The 17,585-nt window shown below is 32.8% G+C and overlaps 2 protein-coding genes across 2 annotated transcripts in view; one reads left to right on the forward strand and one right to left on the reverse strand.

The window, feature by feature from the left end:
- The window catches only part of LOC141587301 (SPX domain-containing membrane protein At4g22990-like), a 189,991-nt gene that overhangs the window by 122,069 nt on the left and 50,337 nt on the right, over nucleotides 1-17,585 (forward strand). The gene's annotated exons all lie outside the window — the stretch shown is intronic.
- Nucleotides 14,112-16,234, reverse strand: LOC141588705 (uncharacterized). Its single transcript, XM_074410134.1, has 3 exons — nucleotides 16,142-16,234; nucleotides 14,518-15,816; nucleotides 14,112-14,213 (listed from the first exon to the last, which is right to left on the reverse strand). The coding sequence occupies exons 1-3, from the start codon at nucleotides 16,232-16,234 to the stop codon at nucleotides 14,112-14,114; spliced, it is 1,494 nt and encodes a 497-aa protein (XP_074266235.1).

Raw genomic sequence — 17,585 nt, forward strand, 5'->3', positions numbered from 1 at the left:
CGCAGAAAAGACATACCCAGGAATAGACGCAGCAGGGGCTGCGCTTCTTCCAAGGGATGCAGCTCTTGCTGCACCTCTTCCTCAGCTTCCCTTCATACGAATTTTCGAAAATTCGTTATGAGTTCGTTATTTTGTGGGTCCATCTTTGGTGCGCCTCTTCCTTGATGTCATATCGCATATTTGATCCGTTTGACGTATATTCTTCACCCGGATCCACATCTTCCAAGCCAACAGCAAATTATCACCTTATTTTTATCCAAGACATAGCTTGTCACAACGAGCGTTCCTTTTTTGACAGGTGTTTCGACACACCTTTATTCTGTTCCCCCAGCGAGAGTACACGTATAGACACTCCCTTTCGAGACATGGAGATCAACATCGACCCCAAGTTCTACTGAAGTTTGTTTGAAGCCGAACACAAGCAGATTTCTCCCAGCAGTTCCAGACTGTGTCCTGCTGTCTTCTCCCAGTATCACGTTTTGTTTCCCCTGGAGTTTCAAGGAAGTTCAGGTATGGTCTCTTGTTATGGGTGGCGAGCCTCCTTACGTAGTCTAATGGACTTTAAACGACCCTCCCCGGTAGTCGACAGACTCTAAAATTTTCCCGACGACAGGTCCTTGGCTCAGACCCCTTGAGCCGCCTCGCGTCGCCATAGTCGTCAGGTTGTAATCTTCGATTGACCTGATGGCTATATTTTAACTTTCGCCTTGTCCAAGCCTCAGTCAAGTGGGGGCTCTATAGATACCTCATTTCTGCACCTCCCGCAAACCACCCGGTGATGATTGGGCCGCATATTTGGTACGCGAAACGATTTGTGACAGTTCGTAAGTTTATCGTCAAGTGATCGCTCAAACACTTGTGTCTACCTCATAATTGTCATCTACGTGCCGATACGGTCGTTTTGACAGTAATTAGAGTACATTTGGAGTCCGGGTCATAAAACCGTCTTTATTTTCTGAAACCGAGTCAGAATGTTCCGGATATTTCTATTCCATATTTTACAATCTTTTAATCTTTGGCAAATAACTTCCCGTAATATTCACACAAAAAATTAAGGAAAACAAGATAAATTCGTTATTCCATAATCAAAACACGGAAATCTTTCTTCCGCAGGAGGAAACCACTTGGGAAAGGACGTAGCAGGTGTTGCGCCTCTTCCAAGAAACGCAGTGCCTGCTGCGCCTCTTCCCAAGTCCTTTTCTGCTTATTTTTCGTATCTTTTCATATCTTTTCGAGATTCACTTCCAAAGTTTCTCCGAAAACCCTACTTCCTCCGTGTGATTAGTATAAATAGAGACCTTCGGTCTCACATATTTCTCACGCGAGTGTCCGCCCTTCTCTTCTCCCTTTGCATTCTAGACCACGTTCTTACTTTTTGGCGTCTACGTGCTTGAACTTTCAACCACGTAAGCTCGGATCCTTCTGAGTACCAGCCTCATTTTGCATGACCGACCAATTTGACCAAATCCACCATAATCAACTTTAATCAATCTGTTTTAATTCCTCTTACGAGGGCACTTTCGTCTACATTCGAGTCGAGCATCACTAAACGTATACTTAGTTCATCTCGTTTATTCAAACATGTAAGTCTGAGGGTGTATAATCCCTATTTTATTATTGTTCTTTATTTTTGTAATCATAATGTAAGGTTTATGTCGAAAGTATTTCTAAAACCGATTTTTGAAACTATGCTTTAAACCCTTTTTACGGACTATCAGGAGACAGACGTCGAGAAAGGACGCAGCAACTGCTGCGCCTCTTCGAAGGGACGCAGCACCTGCTGCGCCTCTTCGTGAGGCTGCCGCAGTTCCTGCTTCCTTTCTTCTTCCTCCGTCTTTCGTTAATTCGTTTGTTTTACTTTTGTTTTCAATCGTTTGTTGTTTCTTTGATATAACAATTTGAACATAATAATTCTAACATGTAACATATTATTCATCATCATTAATTCATCAAATTCCCGACTTAAATCCCAAGTAATTAATATTTGCGGGTTTTCGTCATTAAAACAAATTCGGGTTTTAGAGGTTCGATTCATCAATATTGAGTCTCTGGAATTCGATCTTTGATATATTCTCATCTGTTATTTATCGTTGTCATCATTAGTTCGTCATTAATAACTTGTTTAACCTAATTAATTAGTTTGTTCATTAATTTGTTAATTAACCCTTTTAATCTTATATATTCGTTCTAATCAGTTTCATCCATGTTTTATCGCTTTCATGACCATTAATCACATGTAAATAACATGTTAATCACTTTCATCCGAGTCAAATAACATTAATCAAGCATTAAAATCATCAACAAATGTTAACGACTTGCAATTCCGGCTTCACAGCCAGAACTGAGCCAACAAACAGACGCAGCAACTACTGCGTCTCTTCCAAAGGACGCAGCTCTGCTGCGCCTGTTCCTGGTTGATTTCTGTCTCTGAACTCCCGTTTTGCCTTGACCTTGTTTATTAATTACGTATTTAATTAACTATTATTCGTATTATCACCTTAATTCCTATTCGTTAATTTTTTCATTTATTCTTTCTTTTCCAAATTATCCGTTTTAAAAGTATTTTCGACATCAATCATTAACCCAATGTAATTATTGTAATTTATTTTTCTTTATTGTATTATTATATTTATTATTGTATATATTGTATCACTTGTATGCCTTCACATGTAATCAATCTAAATCCCGACTTTGACATTAATTGTATGATAAATTAATTGTTCACCGACTTAGTCTAATCTTCACATGCTAGGATTAAAACGTTGGATGTTGCATAGCATGCATATAATCGTCAATATATAGAGTATAGACAATTTCCCTAATTATTAGTAGAGGCCGCTATCGAGGCGGACGGGATTAGGTGTTCGATCAAAAGAGCTTCCTAATACGTACCCTCACCCCTTACTCCAGATCTCTGTGAACATCCGTGTTCATTGGCATCCACGAGAGTCATTCTAGACATAGAATGCTAAGGGTTACGAGTTCTTGGTGTTCATGTCACTACTTTGTGTCTTGACATGGCACGAGGTATTCGAACGGTTTCCAATTTTCCACAATAAATTGGTGGCGACTCCACAAATGCAAACGCTTGTCCTCCCCCAAGCGCCCTCGTGGGCCCGCGTCCACAGATAGGTACTTTCTTCTTATCGCTCCCACTTATTTCTTAGAATTTTTTACTTGATGAAGACTTCTTTTCATTTGAATTCCTAGTTTAATCCTTCATAAAGGTTAATTCTATTGTGGTATATTGGTCAATCAAAATTTCTAACAAATCAATTTACCAATTTAACATTGTCATGCTCTTAAGTACTTGATGACAAGTGTTTAGGTTGAGCAATAAGACTTTTGAATCGTAGATGCATAGAAGATTTTATCAAAACATATTTTGACTAATAATTACTTCTATTCATACTTCTTCATATGAAATCATACATATGTATGTTAGGAATTTAAGATGCTAATCTTATATGATATAAGACAATTCCTATGGAGTTCTATGGAATAGAACGATTCCTATGGAGCTAGTCCATGCCCTATTTAAATGGTTCTATTGAGGCTTTTAGAAAGGAGATTCTATTTGTCTTTAGCTATAGTGGTTTAATGGAGACATCAGTTAAAAATGAAATGACATCGTATATGTCTAGGAGCAAAGATATAGAACAAATTTAAACAACAAAATAGTGGGAAAACTAACATTCATTGTAATATTTAAAAACTTTTAGCAAGTTTTAGCATTTATATAATGACCTCCACCCAATTATATAAACGATTCCGAGACCCAAATTCATATTAACTCGGTTGTGAGCCAACGGGCCCACTGCATCCTTGCTAATATAATTTGGTAGGTCAACTCATTTAACCGATTCTACACTTATAACTCTCGGTCGATGAAATTACATTAAGTTCATCTTTAGCCCGGACCTATTGAGACAACGGTCCCTCTAATACTTCCGTTGAGATCAACCAAATTAAATGTAATAACATTTTATTACCCCACTTACCCAACGTTAAAAGAAACCACCCCGGTATAATAAAATACCGATTGTACCCCTAATGAAATTGAGATTCATGGGTTCCTACTATTTGGTAAGGCTAAGTCTCGATTTTATAAAATGTGAGAGGTCTTGTCAATTTATTATCTATCTCCTTTAAGTGAACTAAATTAGTGATCTATCGATAATTATAATTGACAAGGTCGAGAACTCGATATAAAAAGATATGCATGTGATATTATGGCGATTTGGCATGCATGCAAACATATAAAGAAAGAAAACATGCAAAATAAAACAAATTCCTAATATGACCTTTCCTAAAATAGAAAATATAATAATCAATTACAAATACGGAAACCAACTCCTTTGGTCCCTTGAATTTCATGTGACACACCTCCAAAGGAAACACCGTCTTGATCGGAACACCTTTCCGAATGGTGCCGTGTTTAGGAAACGCCGGTATTACAAAATAATAATAAAATACATAACTATTCCTATTATACATTTTTAATAAAAATAAAAATAGATCTATTAAATTACAAAACGGTGATGCGAAATCACATTAAGATTACAACCAAATCGATATTCCCTTACATTACGGGTAATACCGATTAAAAACTAAGGTCATACTAAGACAAATTACATGATTCAAAATTACATAAATTTAAATGACATTCATCTATAAAAATGCAACAACAATATATATATATATATATATATATATATATATATATATATATATTCAAATCTGCAAAAAGAATGTGCCAAATCGCCTTACTAGATTATATCGTATATAGCTCGGTTTTTATGGAAATTCGTGATATTTAACTTATTAAAAATCACTTTAATACTTAAATCAAATTTAAGACCAAGTTAATTATTTTAACTGTCTTAGGACTCAAAAATTAGTCTTCACTAAAAATTTGACAATAATCCAACTTGGTTATACATTATTGCTCATATTTAACCCTATTTATCATAACATTTATGAAATAATTCCAAATTTAATTTCAATAATCTTAAAAATTTGAAATTTAAATTTAAATATTCTGAAATATTACCATGACCTTCATAATATCAAAAATATAGGTTAAAAGTTTGGAATTAGTTTAGAGAAAAATATAGTTGCAATTTATCGGTTTTATCAAATAAAATACCTAAAGCATACGAAAATTCATCTAATCAATTTTCCAACTTCAAATATGATATGTAGGATATAAATGCAACCTAAAATAATTTTTTCATGCCATGAAATTCGTTTTAGCTATTTATAGCTTATATAATCTCGATGTATTCCATTTTAACCATTAAAATCATAAATCATGCAAAATTAATCACATTAACTTCAAATTTTACATACAATAAGTAAAATATACATGTGAGATCATATTAAAATTTCATGGTCAAAATCAAAGTTTAACTATTTTTAGTTAATAAACCACCATTTTACTCATTAAAATGTTATTATTATATTAAAAATCATAAAACTGAGCAATAAACTTCCAAAAACCATCTAAAATGACCTAAAATATTTTAATACCAGAATGAATACATGCATTAAAAATTTCGTGTATATCTCATACTTACATAAATTTTCCGGTTTTTATTTTAGTCATCTTAATAACTCGTAAAAAACCATAAAATAAGTTGCATGCAACAACGAAAGCTCTGATACAACTTGTTAGGTTCATTAACTCCTAATTAGACTCTTCTAATTAGTTTCTAAATTACTCACTAATTTAGAATAATAGATCTAGTGCATGAAATATGAAAATAAATGAAACTAGTTTTTGAACCCGTGCACTGCACGGGTAGTAACAAAAATAATTATTAAATAAAAAGACTTATGTATTTTTTTTTTAAGGTTTTTGTAGCTGATACCCTTATATTTCTTCAAATTTTACGTGGTACTCCTCGCTTTTTAAAAATATCAGTGGTACCCCTAAACTTAATGAAAACATCTTAAAATACCCAAATTGTTCTAATCCGCTCCTTTTAAATGCTTAGTCTTCACATTTTTGAGAGAAAAAGGATTGTACATCAGATGTACTACCTCACAATCAATGAGTTTTTGAGTTGCTGTGTATTTTTTTTTTTGAGTTCTATAGAGTTTTAAATTAGATTTTAATTTTATGACGTCAAAAATCAAATTTTTCTTAGCTTATATGTAATTTTTTTTAGTTATAATGTAATTTTTTTGAGATTAATGCTTAAGTAAATGAACTCAAAACTTTATAATAAAACTCAAAATTTTTAAATTAAAACTCAAATATTTTATGTTACTGCTCAAAAACTATATCATTTGATGTACTACATCAGATGTATAATCCACTTACTGCATTTTTGATTGATTTTTCGGCAATAATTTATCATATCATTAACATAAACATTGTTTACTCAATCGTAAACTTATTTTCTTTGTAAAATTTAACTGTTTAAAAACGTGATTTTTTAGTTTGGGTATTTTTGAGAACATTTAACTAAGTTTAGGGGGTACCACTGTTGTTTTCAAAAACGTAGGGGTACCACGTACAATTCGAAAAAAACACAGGGGTATCACATAGAAAAACCCTTTTTTTTATTAAATAAGTAAATATTATAAAATTTTAGTTTGCCTACCCATACACTTTTGATACCTTTATGTTGCTTAATTTTATTCGCAGTACTCTACTTTTTTTCCTCGACTTTTTAGTTTATGCGACATATGTTATTTTTCTACCCCGTTAGCATATCAATGTTTCTTGGTGAAGGATTGCAGTATGCCTGCAAGTTAGGTCAAATAACTCAAATATTCCTTCTTCACTGATTCCTTGAAATGTACACCCTATTTCGTTGACCTTAGATGAAGAAAGATAAAAAAAAAAAACAAATTCGAGTTGCAAATAATAAGTAATAACATTAAATTCTATAGAAACGCATACATTTCAAATGAATTATATATATTTTGCACTACATCAACAACCTCTAAAAAAAGCAGTTAGTAAGTCTTATTCCCTATGTTTCAGTGAGTAGTTACACTTACTTTATTATATGAGGGAGAAATAAAGCAAGTGTAAACTATTGATTTGGACGGAGGGAGTACTTCTCAATTTATTTTTACTTTTTTTTTTGAAAGGATAAATAAATTAAACACTTTCAATAGAAACTTATAATCAATAAAGCAATATGTCGAGATAAAATTAGAGGAGAAATTTATAGAAATCATTAAAATGACAATGAAATTAGTAACACTTTGTTTCAAAAACTATGAGAAATATTACCTTGCAACCTATGGGATAAGTATTGGTGTAGCTTTGTAACCTCTAGTCCTCTATCATCATCTCAACTATGAGAAATATTACCTTGCAAATGCGCGATTTTTAGATAAGAATATTAGAGAATTTAATAATTATACTATTGGTATTTAACTCCATTTGAAATTTAATTATAAAATTTACTATTAGTAATTTTGTATTAGGAGCTAAAAAAGAGATTGTTCAACACTTTTACTCCGTATAAGATTGTCGGTTTTACTGAAATTATTTTATTAACTTTGTTTTAAGAAAACATTGTTTCTAATTATATCACTATATCTACTGAAGGCGTTATATAGACAATTTAAAAAAAAGTAACCAAAAATTTAAGTTTTCAAATAGTATGGAGCAAAGATGGATGTTAAGTTAAAGTGTAAAAGAAAAATATCATAAGTAAGTTTTTCTTTTTAGAAGTAATAACAATTTATGATACTCTCAACCCGTAGTACGTTATTATCAAAAGATAGAATAATAGAATTCATTAGAAAATGTTTCCTTAAAAAATGTTCTTGGTGATAATGTTTAGTTTTAAAAATAATAATAGTAAAATATTTGTATCACATTGTACATATAATTAGTGCAATTTCATGCATATAACAAAATAAGAATATCCCGTAATATGTCTATGCAAGTTAAAAGAATATTATTCCCTTTTTTAAATGACATAGAATTATTTATTGACTTATTGTATGAAATTAATCAGTATGGTTCAGTTGTAGTCTTGTAGATATGATATTATGAAGTCTATTAATAGCTTAAGTCAAAATTAATCAGGATGGCCGGCCCAGTTGTAGATATGATGTTATGAAGCACATTTATAGCCTAATTCATTTAGGCGGGAAAACTTTAGAATCTCTTATTCTTTTAGTTTAAGGGGGATTGATTGTGGACTACAAAATTTGTTAGAGTGTAATTAGTTTGCATATTTTATTGTCATGTGTCGTCCTAAAAAAATGGCAAAATAATTACTAAATTTTAAAAATGGATATTATCCTAATTTAACTTGCCCAATTAAATGCTTGGAATAAAAAGTCAACTTTATTCTGTTAAAGGCAATAATAACCGATTAACAAAGTTTTTTTATTCACAATAATTTGTATAGAAAAGAAAATAAGGTAACTCGAATATTTGAAGGCAGTATCCATGGTAACTAATGTCATACATTGAGCATGCCTTTCAAATTTAGAATCAAAAGTTCAAAACACAATTGTCTAAGATATTGCCTAATCCGAAACCTATACCGCGATTTTAAACGAAATTTATTTAGCTAACTATTGCAGATGATCCCTAGCGCACACGTCAAAAATATCAGTTTTTATTATTAACAGAAAAAATATATCAGTAAAATGATATTTTTTTATCCCACTTTTATTGTTTTACATTCTATTTTGATAAAGAGTTAAGAAACTTGGCTAAAATAACAGTTCTACCCCTTTAATTAAAATGAACGGGGACAATGTCATTTTGATCAAAGAAGTGGACGAGTCGTATAGTTAAAATTTTATGAATAAGATAGGTTGTTCATCCATTTTACATACGAAATTTAAATGAGACAATTAATTTGGAATCTTTGAAAAAATAAGAAAACGAAATCTAGGAGTAATAACTCAAAAGTATTACCAAGACAAACATATAGCAAAAAATGAGTCATTTTCTCAACTTAGGGGGTTTGGACCTTAAAAGAATATCATTCAGTCAATTACAAGGTACTTAATCATGAGACTATTATATAAAGGAATGGGAAAATAGCTAATTAAAGTTGTGAAATGATGAGAAATGGCATGAAATGGTTTCGAGGATTAATGAATCATAACTAGGCGACCAATGGCTAAAAAAACTAATTAATTTTGTTACGAATACAAATTTGTTTATTTCTGTAAAAATATAAACGATGAAATACACGAACACTAAATTAAATTTAATTAACATTTTTGACTTAAAATTTATTTAGAACATTTCATTTAACATATAAAATATATATTATTTGGCGACTTAAAAGGCGAATGAATCAGCGGTGTTGATGGTGGGAGGTTGTGATAGGAGAGGCGTCGCAATGCGTGGATAATGATAGGGTGGAGAGTCGCATGAGGTTATGAGAAGGGTTAGGGGTCACGTACGAGGTGGTGGCGGGATGCTGGTAGTTATGTTGGAGGTATAAGATGTATTGGGATGGTGGAGGCCAGATAGGGTAGAGTAGTTGGAGGACGTAGGATATGGATTCCTGGGGGTGGTTAATCAGAGAAGAGGGGGGGGGGGGTTGAGAGGGACGTTGTGGTTTGAGATGTACGTTGGGTGTGGTCACCACCGTAGTGGAAGGACTGCTGGTGAATTTCAAGGTAGTCGGTCAGTGATGTCGAACGCTGCTTCCAAACGTTTATGCGATGGTGGTGGGAGAAAAATGAGGGAGAAGGTAGTACAGAATTTAGAAGTAAACCAACAAGAGATGTAATATGATAAAAAAAAAACGTACAACAATGAGTAAAATTAAATCTATATTACGTAAATAAACAAGTTATGAAATCTACAATAATTTTATATCCACTTTTTGGATTTCGGCTCCCATAAGTGAAAAAGTCGAGAGAAAAAAAGTAGAGTACTTCGAGAAAAATTAAGCAACACAAACTTATCAAAAGTGTGTGGGTAGGCAAAGTAAAAATTTCAAAATTTAGTCATTAACTAAAGGAAAAAATACATAAGTTTTTACTTTTAATAATATTTTCGTTACCACCAGTGCAGTGCACGGGTTCCAAAACTAGTTAGAAAGAAAAAACATCATCGTCGTGAAAACGTTACCACGCGTGTAAAAGAAATAAAGGATAATAATTAATAGATACCTTCATCTCTCAACACCAAAGTAATAGTGTTAGTTTTCTACGCCTTTTAGACAAACTTGAGCGAAGATCATTTTCAACAAATGAGTCAATCTTCTATTATCAATCAATAAGCCAAGAATGAAACAACAAACATATAACCAACATAATTGAGAAACCAACCAAAATTTATCATTTTTTCAGAATAACGAATGTAAATCATAAAACTTAGATATTTTCTTACCAAGAAATTACTCCATCTGTGTCGATCATTTATTTATTTCTTTGATTAAAATACTTTTCACTAAAAATATAAAAGGTAAATAAATGATTGCGCTCGATGGAGGAAGTATCATAAGAATAAGAAGCAAGGCTACGTTGATTGGTGGCAATAAGGGTACCAACCGAAGTTTTTGCTCAAACAATCGATTAAAATGTGAAGCAAATGTCTTTTGACTCATCTTACTTATCTGCAACTTCAATTGCAATTATGGACTCTCTTAATATCTCATTATTTTAGTATTTCTTTGTATGTAGTTTATTATATACTGTCAAAATATCAAAATACCAAGATTTTAAATCTGCTAAATATTATCACACAAATATATTTTCCTTCTTTGCTACAGATTTGGTGGAGGGTTTAGAATATGAAGATAGTAAAGCAAGCTCTTAACTAATTTCAATTTTTAGAAATTTACCAATTTTATTATATAGTTTAAAATTTATCGCATAGTATAAAATGTAAACTTATCATGTACGGAGTATGTTACTATATTTACGGCTAGAGCAAATGTTTTCATATTTCTTATATGAGATTCGAATTACTTAAATTGACATAATTATATTCAAAATTGCATTTCACACATGACAAAATATTTCTTTTTTTCTACTTTCACATCCGAAATATCTTTGAAGCATGTTTAAAAAGTTGACATTTTTATTGACTATATGAATAAATGTGAACTTTTTATAATAGGCAATCAATCATCAATATATCTTAAAAACGTTATAGTGTATAAATGTACGCATATATTGACATAAATGTGTAAGGAATCTTCTAGTTAAATTTTGGATGACAATTAATTAATGAAATTGTATAATTTGTATTTCCTTATTTATGCTAATTGTCATAATCTTACGGTGGATGCAATAAAGGACATTAATAAATATTTCCTAAGATGTCCAAAATTAACCTAAAAATATTTTACGTGATTGCTTCTATTTTTATTTTATTTTTTGATTTTAATTTACGTCTTAGAAATTCAGCAAATTACATGTGGCATATGAATAGGTGTTGACACGTGGCGATCAAATGGGTTGATGGTTGTTACTTTAATATAATATATGATATGATGATATGATAAGGAGAAAATGGATTTATGGGGTGGACCGATTTATTGGGCACAAGGTAGGACACCTTCCTAACCTTATTCTTGAGCTTAATAACATTATGATGATCCTCCAAAAACTATAGTTCCAAGTATAGGAACTCTCCTCTTAGTTGCACCCAAGACATCCCCATAACACTAATATAATTATTAACTAGATAATATATATTAGTATCCTTAAAGAATAAATCTAATACTAATGATATTACTACTATATATATATATATATATATATATATATATATATATATATATATATATATATATATATATATATATATATATATATATATATATATATTTCTTAGATTTTATGAACAAATGTTATCATAAAAACAATTTTTATGAGAGATGGAAGAGAGAATGAGAGATAAGCATAAGAAAAACAACCAAACCAAATAATGAGAACTATTATCATTATATGGGGAGGGGGTGCCGGTTGGAGGGCCTAGGGAAGGGCATGCCTACTTTTGCCTTTTGTCTTATAAAAAACAATAGGCTAGTGTTTAGAGCATCCACAATGGTAAGCTAGTTGGTACTAGCTTACCTTTTCCACATCATTTTTTTGAGCAACGACAATTTCAAGCTACAAGTTACTCCAATGATGAAGCCAATTTTGGTATTAGCTTGATGAGACCTAACTAACACATTTTTCTATTAATTTATTTAATTCTTAATTTCTAAATAAAAAAATAAAAACATTATAAATAAGACAACTATTTTTCTACTGGTTATATTTTTATTGTGGGTCCATTTAAGCAAGTACTTTCATGGAGCTACTAGCTTGAAATTATTTGAGCAAAGCTAATCTATATGTACAACTCTAATGGTTGAGCTACTAGCTTACAATTTCTAAAAATTGCAAGTAAGTCATTTTTCTCAACCATTGGAGATGCTCTTAGGTGTGTAAGAGTAATCATGTTGTTTATGCATTAAAACAACCAACTAATCACAACCCTAACCACCCTAATTAAAGACCGGTCCCCATTTAAAATGGACCTCCATTTTATCTTACATATTTTGTCAATTATAATATGTTGTGACATATGACATGTAACATGTCATTAGACATATTAATGCATATTTATCAAATTAAATATCATTATAAATCAAATAAATTATATTTAACAAATTAACAAGTAATTCACAATTATATGTAAATAAAATGGGTCACATTAGGTCTAGTTAATATAATCTACAATGTTTTGTAATTATGATTAACCAATTATTCTTATCTCAATTGTTTCATAAACATTAATCAATTTTAGTAATATAACATTTTAATTACTAAATTGAATCTTTTTTAATCATATTACAATAAGATATATAATTCTCACTTACAAATAAAATTTGTTCAAATTTAAGGAATTAATTAATCTGTATCGATATACAATCAATTAACTTATCAGTTAAGGGAATTGTTCTATAGGTGTGACCTTAAGGGATCAACTGATCACCACCGTCAAACGACAGTAACGTCAAACTCTAGTCAGCCAATCGTTACCGATTAATGTTGATCAGTTGACAATATATTGAATCATCCCTTATGTATTCTTATTATGAGATTTAAATATGTGATCGCACTATTGTTGAGGACACATACTACAACAAGCCATAGCATTTATCCACCTCTTATCAGTCTGAGCCTGAGCATAGGTAGCTAGTTCAACTTCTACAATAACATTGGTTAGGGATCTAAAATATATTCATCAGAAAAATCCACTAGATCTTTAAACATAGCTGTACAGACAGCATTAGACTTGTGTATGTCCTTACTCCCTGGTATAGCAGGTAATTGAAAACCCTGCAATCTAGAAGATAGTTCCTTAGGTCTTGTAGAGTGTCTTATACCAGCTATTTGCTGAGTTTGACTACTTCTGGTGACAGTTATGCTGATAGAGGGATTTGAATTCCTTGTGGTGTTAGGGACAACAACTGTATCAATTTTAGTTGTCCGATCAACAAGTGTAGTGGACCTGAAAGCATTGGCATCTAGAGTAGCATTGTGATTCCTATGTTGAACATAAGGATTATTGACAGTAGAAGCATCTTTAGGGTGTTGAGACACCAATAAAGGCTCTTCATAATCTCTATGAAAGATATCTACTAAAGTATCATCTTCTGAGCTACAATTGTGGAGGGAATTTTGTTTAAAAGTAAATATAGATTCCTGAAATAAAACATCTCTTGCTGCAAACACAACATGTGAGTCTAAGTCATACAACTTATATCCCTTTTGACCTAAGGATAGCTAATGAAGACACACTTCCTCCCTTTAGCTGCAAACTTGTCTTTTCCTGAAGGAGTTTTAGGCACTGGTGCATAGGAAAGACATCCAAAAACTCTCAAGTTTTCATAATCTGGTTGACTTTCATATAATACTTCAAAGGGAGTTTTCCACCCTAAGATAGGATTGGGCATCTTGTTAATAAGATTAGTGGCAGTAAGAACACTATCACCCCAGAACTTAATAGGTAAGTTAGCATGTATTCTTAATGCTCTTGCTGTTTCAATCAAATGCATGTGCTTGCTTTCCACACGACCATTCTGTTGTGGTCTTCCTACAATGCTCATTTGATGGAGGATTCCTCTCTACTGGAAAAGATGAAGACAAGTCTCCTGGAAGAACTATGTCCCATGATCACTTCTGAAGGTTTTAACCTTTGTACCAAATTGAGTCTCAGCACAAATGAGGAAAGTTTTCAGTAAATCTGGTACTTGGTACTTATTCTGAAACAAATAAACCCAAGTGACCCTTGAATGATCATCTAAGATGGTCGGTCAAAAAATACTTTGCACCTGAAATGCAAGGTGACCTATAGGGTCCCCATAAGTCCAAATGAACCAACTCAAATAATGATTTGGCATAAGAATTGTTCCTTTGGAAGGGCAAAATATGCAAGTTAGACAAAGCACAAGTCTTACAATTGGACTTCTTATTCTCAGAAAAAATCATTACATGCCTCAATTTGTCAAAAGAATTATGGCCTAGCCTGGAATGTAATAATTCCATATTACATTCTTTATTACAAACATTAGATGCTGAAAAAGGAAATTCTCTAATGTTTGAAGCATTCTGCATAAAAGATGATGGCAGTTGTCCATCCTGCTCTTTATTCTTCATCAAAGGAGTAATCCAGTTCAGTCCTCCTTTTTTTTCAGCTAATCCCAAAGGAACCTTACTACAAAGGTCCTGGGAGGCACAATACTTGGAAGTAAATAGGACAATCATAGGAGTACTCTGTATCAACTTGCTAACAGATAATAGATTTTGCTTAAAATCTGGTACAACCAAAACATTCTTCAAATGAATAGTGGGAGTAAGACTGATATCACCCATTTTATGCACCAACTTAATAGTACCATCTGGTAGACCTATCATAACTGGCTTCTGTAAGAGCCTTATATTGTATATAATATCCTCATTAGAGGTCATATGGTTCGAAGCCCATATGTCAACTATCCATGATATCTGACCATAAGTTTGTGCTACAGTAAAAGCTTGTGGATACAAGTCTGTACGTGCAAAGTTAATAGAAGAAGAAGAAGCAGCTGCAGAAGCATGGTCTAAATATGCCTTTAACACTTGCTGTATAATATTATGGACTATGCCATCCACTACAGCTTGATCCATGCATGGCACCTGAGTTTTAGGACTGGGATCAACTGATCCAGGACCTGAAACTTCAAGTGGATTATCTGCAACAGGCAAAGTATCAACATTGTTTGCCCTCATGTGATAGACATTGGACCTGTTACTGCTGTTAGTGTGCCTGCCTCTACCCCTGGAATATGTATTGTTCCAAGCTCTTGTTCTGATTAAACAGTTAGTAATCACATGACCTGTCTTTCCACAGTGATCACAAGTTTTGAAATTGAAGCATTCATCTAGATTATGACCTACTTTCTGACAATGAGTACATAACTTCTGTGGCTTAACAGTATTGGTGTCAAGCTTTTGCCTCTTCCAATCAGTCTGCTGTACATAAGAAGACCTAGCAGAAGCATAAGTACTAGACTCAGGATGAACAATTGTGGACTCAGATATCTTCCTCTGTCTTTCTATCTTTTGTAAGAAACCTAAAGCCTTGGACAATGCTGACAAAGGTTTCATGGATAACACAGTTGTCCTAACTGCCTCAAAAGCATTGTTCAGGCCCATCAAGAATTGAATGAGCTTAGAGTTAGTCTCTATATCTAAGACTCTTTTAAGCATCTGACAAGTGCAAGCATCCATTGCTCCACATGTGCAGTAAGGTATGGGGTCAAGTGCATCAAGATTTTCCCAGGCTTGCTTAAGCTTACTGTAATACTCAATTAGTGCAGAATTATCCTAAGAGATTTGACCTAAATCCTTTTTCAATTCATAAATTTCTAAACCATTAGTCTGACCATATCTTTCAAGCATATCTCCAAACAGTTCCTTCGCACTAGACGCATACTGCATAGTTTCTGCAATCTGTGACTCCATAGAGTTTGTAATCTATTTCTTAACCAATAGATCACAACAAATCCAGCGATTATACTTTTTATCCTTCTTATCAAGAACTCTGAAAGATCCATCTATGAATCCTTATTTGCTTTTAGCAACTAAAGCCTGATAAACCTTACGTTTCCACTGCAGAAAGTGAGTACCATTAAACTTTGTATCTACTAACTAGTGTAGGCTGATCTGAATTAGAGATATACAAAGGATCATCTAAAATCTCAATAGCATCAGGAACAGACGTAACACTTATATCATCAGGCATTGTTGCAAGAAACATAGAGAGAATATCACAAGATCCTGAACCTCAAGCGACGGATACCATGTGAAGAACATATAATCTCCATTAATGGTGATGTAAAGAAGCTTTAGTGTAACAAAATTCTGTTATAGAGAGAGAGAGTATTAGTTATTAGAGAGAGAAAGAATTAGTTGTAATGAAATAATTGTGTATTGATCAAGTGAGTATTCTGTTACAATTGTGAAGTATATATAGTTAGTTATCCGACTACTAACTACCTTTGGTCAATGCATTGACCTTACTACTAATCCTCCTTATGTTCACAAATAATTATATAATGAAATACATTATAGTTAGTAATTTCTTTATTTAGTGAATACAATTAAGTTATCAATAGTTTTCTTATTTAAATTTTGGAGGGAAAGTTTGTAAGTTCACCTATTCTTTTAGTAGATAGGAGATTACGTAAATAAACGAGAAGGGAGTCATGGACATGTCATTGTATGCAGAAGTGTAGACACCTCATTTCTGCACCTCCCGCAAACCACTCGGTGATGATTGGGCCGCATGTTTGGTACGCGGAACGATTTGTGACAGTTCGTAAGTTTATTGTCAAGTGATTGCTCAAACATTTATGTCTACCTCTTAATTGTCATCTACGCGCCGATACGATCGTTTTGACAGTAATTAGAGTACATTTGGAGTCCGGGCCTAAAACCGTCTTCATTTTCTAAATCCCGAGTCAGAATGTTCTGGAATGTTCCGGATATTTCTATTCCATATTTCGCAATCTTTTAATCTTTGGTAAAGAATTTCCCGTAATATTCATACAAAATATTAAGGAAAATAAGATTATTCCGTTATTCCATAAATTAAACACGGAAATCTTTCTTTCGCAGAAGGAAACCACTTGGGAAGAGACGCAGCAGGTGCTGCGCCTCTTCCAAGAGACGCAGTGCATGCTGCGCCTCTTCCCAAGTCCTTTTCTGCGTATTTTTTCGTATCTTTTCATATCTTTTCGAGATTCACTTCCAAAGTCTCTCAAAAAACCCTAATTCCGTGATTAGTATAAATAGGAGCCTTCGCTCCTCATATTTCTCACGCGAGTGTCCGCCCTTCTCTTCTCCCTCTGCATTCTAGACCACGTTCTTACTTTTTGGCGTCTACGTGCTTGAACTTTTGACCACGTAAGCTCGGATCCTTCTGAGTACCAGCCTCGTTTGCATGACCGACCAATTTGACCAACTACACCATAATCAACTTAATCAATCTTAATCGTTTTCCTCTTACGAGGGCACTTTCGTTACATTCGAGTCGAGCATCACTAAACGTAAACTTAGTTCATCTCGTTTCGTCAAACATGTAAGTCTGAGGG

The sequence above is a fragment of the Silene latifolia genome, chromosome 6 (genome assembly GCF_048544455.1).
Source record: "Silene latifolia isolate original U9 population chromosome 6, ASM4854445v1, whole genome shotgun sequence".
Lineage (NCBI taxonomy): Eukaryota > Viridiplantae > Streptophyta > Magnoliopsida > Caryophyllales > Caryophyllaceae > Silene > Silene latifolia.

Coding starts and splice junctions, on each gene's coding strand:
- LOC141588705 (XM_074410134.1), bottom strand. CDS start 16,234: ATGCCTGATGATATAAGTGTTACGTCTGTTCCTGATGCTATTGAGATT. Junction 15,817..16,141: donor ATTCAGATCAGCCTACACTA/GTTAGTAGATAC, acceptor CAAATCTCTTAG/GATAATTCTGCACTAATTGA. Junction 14,214..14,517: donor TTCCTTTTTCAGCATCTAAT/GTTTGTAATAAA, acceptor TATTTGTTTCAG/AATAAGTACCAAGTACCAGA.